Source organism: Mustelus asterias, unplaced genomic scaffold (genome assembly GCF_964213995.1).
Source record: "Mustelus asterias unplaced genomic scaffold, sMusAst1.hap1.1 HAP1_SCAFFOLD_2974, whole genome shotgun sequence".
Taxonomy (NCBI): domain Eukaryota; kingdom Metazoa; phylum Chordata; class Chondrichthyes; order Carcharhiniformes; family Triakidae; genus Mustelus; species Mustelus asterias.
The window spans coordinates 26,600-37,500 of NW_027592919.1; the positions used below are offsets into that span (position 1 = coordinate 26,600).

At 52.3% G+C, this 10,901-nt stretch overlaps 1 protein-coding gene across 1 annotated transcript; it reads right to left on the reverse strand.

Moving 5' to 3' along the window:
• Window positions 1-3,707: 3,707 nt before the first annotated feature.
• On the reverse strand, window positions 3,708-9,362 carry LOC144490169 (ephrin-A1-like; the record flags this gene model as incomplete). Its single annotated transcript, XM_078207977.1, has 4 exons — window positions 3,708-5,909; window positions 7,542-7,586; window positions 7,905-7,970; window positions 9,070-9,362. Coding segments are annotated over 4 exons (517 nt in total), but the record flags the coding sequence as incomplete, so codon positions are not given.
• Window positions 9,363-10,901: the final 1,539 nt, after the last annotated feature.

The following is a 10,901-nucleotide window of genomic DNA, read 5'->3' on the forward strand; positions in this document are numbered from 1 at the left end:
CGGAAGGCTTGTCCGTAGGGGATGGCTTCTTTAATGTGTTTAGGGTGGAAGCTGGAGAAGTGGAGCATCGTGAGGTTACCCGTGGGCTTGCGGTACAGTGAGGTGCTGAGGTGACCGTCCTTAATGGAGATGCGTGTGTCCAAGAATGCAACCGATTCCGGAGAGTAGTCCATGGTGAGTCTGATGGTGGGATGGAACTTGTTGATGTCATCATATAGTTGTTTCAGTGATTGTTCACCATGAGTCCAAAGGAAGAAAATGTCATCGATGTATCTAGTGTATAGCATCGGTTGAAGGTCCCGTGCGGTGAAGAAGTCTTGTTCGAACCTGTGCATGAAGATGTTGGCATATTGAGATGCGAATTTTGTGCCCATGGCTGTTCCGTGTGTCTGGATGAAGAACTGGTTGTTGAAGGTGAAGATATTGTGGTCCAGGATGAAGCGGATGAGTTGTAAAATTGCATCTGGAAACTGGCAGTTGTCGGCACTGAGCACTGAGGCTGTTACAGCAATGCCATCGTCATGGGGGATGCTGGTGTAGAGTGCCGAGACAGCCATTGTGACGAGGAGTGTTGGAGACATAGACTACTCTCCGGAATCGGTTGCATTCTTGGACACACGCATCTCCATTAAGGACGGTCACCTCAGCAACTCACTGTACCGCAAGCCCACGGATAACCTCACGATGCTCCACTTCTCCAGCTTCCACCCTAAACACGTTAAAGAAGCCATCCCCTACGGACAAGCCCTCCGTATACACAGGATCTGCTCGGATGAGGAGGATCGCAACAGACACCTCCAGACGCTGAACGATGCCCTCATAAGAACAGGATATGGCGCTCGACTCATCGATCAACAGTTCCAACGCGCCACAGCGAAAAACCGCACCGACCTCCTCAGAAGACAAACACGGGACACAGTGGACAGAGTACCCTTCGTCGTCCAGTACTTCCCCGGAGCGGAGAAGCTACGGCATCTCCTCCGGAGCCTTCAACATGTCATTGATTAAGACGAACATCTCGCCAAGGCCATCCCCACACCCCCACTTCTTGCCTTCAAACAACCACACAACCTCAAACAGACCATTGTCCGCAGCAAACTATCCAGCCTTCAGGAGAACAGTGACCACGACACCACACAACCCTGCCACAGCAACCTCTGCAAGACGTGCCGGATCATCGACACAGATTCTATCATCTCACGTGAGAACACCATCCACCAGGTACACGGTACATACTCTTGCAACTCGGCCAACGTTGTCTACCTGATACGCTGCAGGAAAGGATGTCCCGAGGCATGGTGCATTGGGGAAACTATGCAGACGCTATGACAACGGATGAATGAACACCGCTCGACAATCACCAGGCAAGACTGTTCTCTTCCTGTTGGGGAGCACTTCAGCGGTCACGGGCATTCGGCCTCTGATCTTCGGGTAAGCGTTCTCCAAGGCGGCCTTCACGACACACGACAGCGCAGAGTCGCTGAGCAGAAACTGATAGCCAAGTTCCGCACACATGAGGACGGCCTAAACCGGGATGTTGGGTTCATGTCACACTATTTGTAACCCCCACAGCTTGTCTGGACTTGCAGAATCTCACTGGCTGTCCTGTCTGGAGACAATACACACCTCTGTGTTAACCTGTGCTTAACGCTCCCTCCACTCACATTGTTTGTACCTTTAAGACTTGATTATCTGTAAAGACTGCATTCCAATCATTACTCTGTAAATTGAGTTTGTGTCTGTGTGCCGTGTTTGTGAGCATTTCTCCACACACCTGACGAAGGGACAGCCTGTTCCGAAAGCTACCAAATAAACCTGTTGGACTTTAACCTGGTGTTGTTAAACTTCTTACTGTGTTTACCCCAGTCCAACGCCGGCGTCTCCACATCCTTTGTATTGGCACTCATGGGTGAGTCATAGAGAAGACAGTTCTTTACTCAAGAGTTATTTATTAGCGAGACATTGTTTTCAGATATATAAAAAAATATCAGTCACTGGTGTACAAGTTCAAACAAAAATCTTTGGTCTAATATTTACAAAGAAAACTCTACAATTTTTACAACCACTGTACATCACAGAGAGAGAAAAAGAGATCGTTTACAACACAGGGTCATTAAGTGATCGGCCTTAATCGTAGGCCCGCTCCCCCACTCCCCCCTCCTGAATCCCGTGGTGGGGTCCAGTTTACCCCTTAGTGTCCAAAGATGTGTAGGTTAGGGGGATTGGCCATGCTAAATTGCCCCTTGGTGTCCAAAGATGTGTAGGTTAGGGGGATTGGCCATGCTAAATTGCCCCTTGGTGTCCAAAGATGTGTAGGTTAGGGGGATTGGCCATGCTAAATTGCCCCTTGGTGTCCAAAGATGTGTAGGTTAGGGGGATTGGCCATGCTAAATTGCCCCTTGGTGTCCAAAGATGTGCAGGTTAGGGGGATTGGCCGTGCTAAATTGCCCCTTGGTGTCCAAAGATGTGTAGGTTAGGGGGATTGGCCGTGCTAAATTGCCCCTTGGTGTCCAAAGATGTGTAGGTTAGGTGGATTGGCCGTGCTAAATTGCCTTTAGTGTCCAAAGATGTGCAGGTTAGGTGGATTGGCCATGCTAAATTGCCCCTTAGTGTCCAAAGATGTGTAGGTTAGGTGGATTGGCCATGCTAAATTGTCCCTTAGTGTCCAAAGATGTGCGGGTTAGGTGGATTGGCCATGCTAAATTGTCCCTTAGTGTCCAAAGATGTGTAGGTTAGGTGGATTGGCCATGCTAAATTGCCCCTTAGTGTCCAAAGATGTGTAGGTTAGGTGGATTGGCCATGCTAAATTGCCCCTTAGTGTCCAAAGATGTGCAGGTTAGGCGGATTGGCTGTGCTAAATTGTCCCTTAGTGTCCAAAGATGTGTGGGTTAGGTGGATTGGCCATGCTAAATTGCCCCTTAGTGTCCAAAGATGTGCAGGTTAGGCGGATTGGCTGTGCTAAATTGTCCCTTAGTGTCCAAAGATGTGTGGGTTAGGTGGATTGGCCGTGCTAAATTGTCCCTTAGTGTCCAAAGATGTGTGGGTTAGGTGGATTGGCCATGCTAAATTGCCTTTAGTGTCCAAAGATGTGTAGGTTAGGTGGATTGGCCGTGCTAAATTGCCCCTTGGTGTCCAAAGATGTGTAAGTTAGGTGGATTGGCTATGCTAAATTGCCCCTTAGTGTCCAAAGATGTGTAGGTTAGGGGGATTGGCCGTGCTAAATTGCCCCTTGGTGTCCAAAGATGTGTAGGTTAGGGGGATTGGCCATGCTAAATTGCCCCTTGGTGTCCAAAGATGTGTAGGTTAGGGGGATTGGCCGTGCTAAGTTCCCCCTTAGTATCAGGAGGACTAGCTAGGGACCCAGCAGGGGGTGGTGGGTCAGTCCATTGAGGCCATGGTTGAGTGACCGGCTCAACTGGATGGAGGCCCAACACTGGACAGGAAGTGGATCCCGCTCCCCGCCTTGGGAAAGTGGCCAACATTCTTGACAGGTAGTGGATTCCACACAACACCAAATGGCCAATACTCAAAAGGAAGTGGATTACTCATGACCAGAAGTGGATCCCTTCCCCCCCCCCTCCCCAGGGTAAATGGCCAACACTCTTGCCAGTAAGTGGATCCCTCCCCCCACCCCCGAGGGAAAGTGGCCAACATTCTTGACAGGAACTGGATTACTCTCAACAGGAAGTGGATCACGTCCCCCCACCCCCAGGGAAAGTGGCCAACCCTACTAACAGGAAGTGGATTCCACACAACTCAAAGTGGCCAATACTCAAAAGGAAGTGGATTACTTTTGACAGGAAGTAGATCCCTCCCACTCTCTGCCCACCCCCCTCCCCCCCAGGGAAAGTGGCCAACACCCTTCACAGGAAGTGGATTCCAATCAACAGGAAGTGGATCTCACTCCCCCAGGGAAAGTGGCCAACACCTTTCAAAGTAAGAGGATCCCTTCTCAGAGAATATGGCCGACACTCAACAGGAAATGGATCCCTCTCACCCCACTCTCCTGCCCCTCTTCCTCCAAGGGAAAGTGGCCAACACCTTTCATAGGTGGCATCCATTGTCCAGGCCTCGGCCTGGACCCCAGCGGTGTCCGTTGGGCGAGAAACGAGGAGCTCCCCTCCCCACCTTACCCACGTAACACGGGATTCCTTCCCCGCTTGCAAAACCCCAGTGGGTTCCCTCCTTCATGCCCCCACCCCACCCCTCCCTCTCTTCCCCTCACCCCTCCCGCAGGCCAATTCGGCCTGCGAGTGCCAAAAGCCTAACTACCAGTCAGGCCGGTTCTCCCGGGTTCCTGGTCCGATTCGGGGTTGGAGTGGGCCGGGGCGGGGGAGGGGGGAGAAAGGTCGCTCACGGAGATCAAGGTCGAATCTGGAGTGGGAGGGAATGAGGAGGAAGGAAGTTCCCCATCGCCAAGGCAACACAGAGTCTCAGAATTTCTACTTTAAAGGCCCCCCCCCGCCTCGCGACCTTTGACACCGGCATGCTACAGACGCTAAAAGTCCTTAAATAATGAGTCAAGTCTTTCTTCTTCAATGTCGATTTTCCATCTCTCTCCCAGGGATCCGAGCTGGGATACAGGCCTGAGGAGAGGGGGAGGAAAGTCCGGGTTTGACGCCAGTCATCGCCAGCGATGTTCTTGGCATCTCTGAAGTAAATCGACGTACAAAAACATTTCTTAATCCCCCAAATTCAACACCCCCCTCCCCCCACCCGCGCTCCCCTCCCCCACCCATCCGTCCATCGTCAAGTTCTCCAATCGTTGCCGGAGGCGGGGTGGGGTGGGGGGGGGGGGGGTTGTTTTCCAGCCCCCCCGGCCTTGTCCTGTGTCAGGCCTGACTTCTCATTTACATCCTTGGGCCCGAGGAGAGCCTTTTGTGGTTCGTCTCCTGAGGAGGTCAGTCACTGGCGGCCATTTTGATGGTCTTGATTGATTGATGGCCGCCATTTTGAAACTTGAACAAATCACCGGCCGTCATTTTGAAATTTGAACAATTGCTGGCCGCCATTGTAATAATCTTGAGCGATTGTTGGGGCCATTTTGAATCTTGAGGAATCGCTGACAGCACTTTTGAGTCTTGAGCCACCACCGGTGGCCATTTTGAGAGTCTTGACCAACCACTGGCAGCCGTTTTGAGAGTCTTGACCAATTGAGGAGGCGGCCATTTTGCCAGTCCTCAATGATCGCTGGTGGCAATCTTGAGTTTTGAACCATCACCGGTGGCCATTTTGAGAGTCTTGACCAACCGCTGGTGGCCAATTTGAGAGTCTTGACCAACCGCTGGTGGTCATTTTGAGAGTCTGGACCAACCGCTGGTGGCCATTTTGAGAGTCTTGACCAACCGCTGGTGGTCATTTTGAGAGTCTTGATCAACCGCCGGCGGCCATTTTGAGAGTCTTGATCAACCGCCGGCGGCCATTTTGAGAGTCTTGATCAACCGCCGGCGGCCATTTTGAGAGTCTTGACCAACCGCTGGTGGTCATTTTGAGAGTCTTGACCAACTGCTGGTGGCCATTTTGAGTCTTGACCAACCACTGGCAGCCATTTTGAGAGTCTTGATCAACCACTGGCGGCCATTTTGAGAATCTTGACCAACTGCTGGTGGCCATTTTGAGAGTCTTGACCAACCGCCGGCGGCCATTTTGACATGGTGGAAGCGGTTGTTGGGAAGCACATTGGGAGGCGGTTGTTGGCCGCCACCTCTGCAGGCCAGAGGCGGTGGCTGGCGGCCATTTTAATGGCAACGTCGCGGCCACCCCCCCCGTAACCCACCCCCCCCAACTCCCGAGGTCCTATAAAAGCAGCAAGCACAACGACAAGGTGAACGCGAGGCTGTGAGAGGCAACAAGAGCGGTGGAACTGCCCGTACTTCTTTGCGTGTCTGGTAATACTTCCTCGGGTTGGTCTGCGATGGAGGAAGAGAGAGAGAGAGAGATGAGAGAATGAAGTTGATATTCGCTCGCTAAAACCCGTGAAATTCTCCACGCCCACCCTCCCCGGTCTCCCGTGAGCAGATCTGAGCGAGTCTCCGTAACGGCGACCTTGACAACCATCATCGCAAAAACCCCCCATCTGGGTCACCAATGTCCCCTTTCGGGAAGGAAATCTGCCCTCCTTACCCGGTCTGGCCTACACGTGACTCCAGACCCTCCCCCCCACCTCACCCCACGCACAATGTGGCCAACTCTTAGCGTAGAGACTAGAAACAGGCCATTTGGAGCTTCTCGCCATGGGTGAGATGGGTATGGAGGGATATGGGCCAAACGCGGGCAATTGTGGACTAGCTTAGTGGTTAAAAAGCGGGGCGGCATGGACAAGTTGGGCCGAAGGGCCTGTTTCCGTGCTGTAAACCTCTATGAATCCGATCCACAGAAACTAGAAGCAGGAGGAGGCCATTCGGCCCTTCCAGCCTGTTCCATCATTCATTATGAATTCACGGCTGATTATCAAATTCAATATCCTGATTTCCCTCCCTTCCCCCCATATCCCTCGATCCCTTTAGCCCCAAGAGCGAAACCTAATTCCTTCTTGAAATCACACAACGTTTTGGCCTCAGCTACTTTCTGTGGGAGTGAATTCCACACATTCACCACCCTCTGGGTGAAGAAATTTCTCCTCACCTCAGTCCTAAAAGGTTTACCCCTTATCCTCAAACTCTGACCCCCTCGTTCTGGACTCCCCCCACCATCGGGAACATTCTTTCTGAATCTACCCTGTGAGAATTTTATAAGTTTCTATGAGATCCCCTCTCACTCTCCTAAACTCCAGTGAATATAATCCTAACCAACTCAGTCTCTCCTCTAATGACAGACCTGCCATCCCAGGAATCAGCCTGGTAAACCTGCGCTGCCTCTATAGCAAGGACATCCTTCCTCAGATAAGGACACCAAAACTGCACACAATACTCCAGGTGTGGCCTCACCAACGCCCTGTACAATTGCAGCAAAACATCCCTATCCCTCAAATCCTCTCGCTATGAAGGCCAACATACCATCTGCCTTCTTTACTGCCTGCTGTACCTGCGCGCTTACTCTCAGCGACTGATGCACGAGGACTCCAAGGTCTCGCTGAGTATCCACCTCTCTCAATTTACACCCATTCAAATAATAATCTGTCTTCCTATTATTGCTACCAAAGTGGATAACCTCACATTTATCCACATTATACTGCATCCGCCATGCAGATACCCACTCACTCAGCCTGTCCAAATCACGCTGAAGCATCTCTGCATCTTCCTCACAGCTCACCCTCCTACCCAACTTTGGAGATGGGACATTTAATTCTCTCTCAGATGGCCTGGGCGAGACACTCAGTCCAAAAGGGGGCAATTAGGGGTGGGTAACAACTGCTGGGTCTTTCCCAGTGACGCCCTGTCCCCCGAGAGAGAAGGAAGGAAAATATGGACCACGTGGTCTCTGGGCCAGTTGGCCAAGAACAGACCAGCCGCGCGATTGGCTGGAGGGCTCCCGGTTGACCTTGCGTTGGCCAACCTTGGGTCAAGGGTCACAAAGCGCCACCCCTGAAGCATCCTGCTCACCTGCTGGTAGGGTGGGCCTGGTGGTACGGATCCTCGGGTTATTACCTATAGAAAAATCAGATTGGAAAGGTTGTTTAGACAAGGTCATAGAATCCGCACAGTGCAGAAAGAGGCCATTCAGCCCATCGAGGCTGCACCAACTCTCCGTGAGAGCATCCTAGCGAGGCCCCTCTATCCCACATATTTAACCAATAATCCACCTAACCCGCACATCTTTGGACATGCGCCCCGTCAGCGCGCCCCGTCAGCGCGCCCCGTCAGCGCGCCCCGTCAGCGCGTCCCGTCAGCGCGCCCCGTCAGCGCGCCCCGTCAGCGCGCCCCGTCAGCGCGCCCCGTCAGCGCGTCCCGTCAGCGCGTACTCACGTTTTGCGCAGCACACGTGGACTCTCATCTTGAGGCAGGGCTCTCCGTGACTGTGAATGGGTTTTGCTGGAGGGAGAGGGGAGAGAAGAGATTAGTGACTTCTTGGCCATTCCCCCCTCCTTCCCGCTGCTGTCCCGAATGGGCCCCTTTGTCTGGCTCTCTCCCCCTCCCCCCACAGCACCGCACCACACCCCCCCCTCCCCCTCCCCCCCAGGCCTGGTCTGCAGAGGCCAGGGCCTCAGGAGGGAGGGAGGCCTGAGGCCTGGTTGGCGAATCTTAGCCACAGTGCGAGCAATTCGAGTTTCATTTCACACAGAACCCCCCCCCCCCCTCCCCCGACCTCCCGCCGGACCCTGGAACAAGATTAAACTCGTCCTCCCCCCCCCACCTCTCTCTCTCTCCCTCCCTGTTTTTGTCTCTTTCTCTTTATTTCTCTTTCACTCTCTCTCTCTGTCTCTCTCTCTCCTCTCTGTCTCTCTCTCTCTTCTCTCTGTCTCTCTCTCTTCTCTCTGTCTCTCTCTCTCTTCTCTCTGTCTCTCTCTCTTCTCTCTGTCTCTCTCTCTCTCCTCTCTGTCTCTCTCTCTCTCCTCTCTGTCTCTCCTCTCTGTCTCTCTCTCTTCTCTCTGTCTCTCTCTCTCTCCTCTCTGTCTCTCTCTCTGTCTCTCTCTTCTCTCTGTCTCTCTCTCTCTCCTCTCTGTCTCTCTCTCTCTTCTCTCTGTCTCTCTCTCTCTCCTCTCTTCTCTCTTCCTCTCTCTCTTCTCTCTGTCTCTCTCTCTCTCCTCTCTCTGTCCTCTCTCTGTCTCTCTCTCTCTTCTCTCTCTGTCACAAAAGCAGATTCATTGTGACTGTGATGAATGGCAGAGCTCGAAGGGCCGAATGGCCTCCTCCTGCTTCTATCTTCTATGGAAACAGGCCCTTCGGCCCAACCTGGATAGAAAGATAGGATCAGGAGGAGGCCATTCGGCCCTTCGAGCCTGCTCCGCCATTCATCACCATCATGTCTGATTGTCCAACTCAATAGCCTCATCCTGCTTTCCCCCCATAACCTTTGTCACCCAGATTTGTGCCACTAAGTTAGTCCCAATTGCCCGTGTTTGGCCCGTATCCCTCGATGCCCATTCCTAAGCCGGTACTAATGCAGGAAGGCGCGTTGCGAGGTACTCACAGAGATAGTAGTAATAATGCCCCTCTTTGAACTCCTTGCCAAGGCTGAAGGGAGTGAAACGCTGGAATTTCTCGGAAAAGCGCTCCGGGCCGTGGAGGGCGTGCGGCTTCTTGCATTCCCAACGGACCTGCTCCTTCGACCGGGGCTGGCAGGACTCGTAATCCTCTCGGTCCACTAGGTAGAGGGTGTAGCGCTCGGCTGAGCGGGGGGGCACCGTCTGCTGGTAGTGGGGGCAGTTGATGTCCAGGTAGTCGTTGAGTTTCACCTCGATGGTGGCATCTTCTCTCAGGAGGCTGGGAGGGAGAGGAGGAGGGGTTAGCATCAGAGCGAGGAACCGCGCACTTACGGCAACCGTGAGACCCTCCCGGCAACACAACTCCGTGCCCGCCAATTCCACCCCTCCCCAACCCCCTCGGACTTTCCTCTCCCCCTCTAATGATGCGGAGATACTCCTTATACACCTGTGACTGTGCGGCCAAATTCCCCTCCAATTCGGTTTTCAAGTTTGCTGGATTCGAACCCGGGTCCCCCCAGAACATTCACTGAGATTCTGGATTCATAGTCTCGCGATAATACCACTAGACCATCGCCTCCCCTGTATCAACAGATCTTAAACAATGACGAGACAGAGTACAGGAATGAGATCGAGAATCTGGTGAGGCAACAATAATCTCTCCCTCAATGTCAACAAAACGAAGGAGATTGTCATCGACTTCAGGAAGCGTAAAGGAGAACATGCTCCTGTCTACATCAACGGGGACGAAGCAGAAATCGACCAGAGCTTCAGGTGTCCAGATCACCAACAACCTGTCCTGGTCCCCCCCACGCCGACACTATAGTTAAGAAAGCCCCACCAACGCCTCTACTTTCTCAGAAGACTGAGGAAATTTGGCATGTCCACAACGACTCTCACCAACTTTTACAGATGCACCATAGAAAGCATTCTTTCTGGTTGTATCACAGCTTGGTATGGCTCCTGCTCTGCCCAAGACCGCAAGGAACTACAAAGGGTTGTGAACATAGCCCAGTCCCATCACGCAAACCACCATCACGCAAAACCAGCCTCCCATCCATTGACTCTGCCTACACTTCCCGCTGCCTCGGGGAAAAGCAGCCAGCATAATCAAGGACCCCCCACGCACCCCGGACATTCTCTCTTCAACCTTCTTCCGTCGGGAAAAAGATACAAAAAGTCTGAGGTCACGTACCGACCGACTCAAGAACAGCTTCTTCCCTGCTGCTGTCAGACTTTTGAATGGACCTACCTCGCACTAAGTTGATCTTTCTCTACACCCTAGCTGTGACTGTAACACTACATTCTGCACTCTCTCCTTTCCTTCTCTATGAACAGTATGCATTGTCTGTATAGCGCGCAAGAAACAATACTTTTCACTGTATCCCAATACAGGACAATAATAAATCAAATCAAATCAAGATGCCAGTGTCAGATTGGGGTGGGGCACAGCGAGAAGTCTCACAGCACCAGGTTAAGGTCCAACAGGTTTATTTGGAATCACGAGCTTTCGGAGCGCCGCTCCTTCATCAGGTGAGCGGAGAGGTCGGTTTCACAAACACGGCTTATAGAGGCCAAGACACACTAATGGTTGGAATGCGAGTCTTTACAGGTAATCAGTTACTAAGCCGTCCTCATGCATCAGGAACATTATTTAAAGACATTAACATCTTGTGAGGGTCATTCCCAAGTTCCGCACGCATGGGGACGGCCTCAACCGGGATCTTGCCTTCATCGGCCGGGGCATTGAGTTTAAAAATTGGCAAGTCATGTTGCAGCTTTATAGAACCTTAGTTAGGCTGCACTTGGAATATAGTGT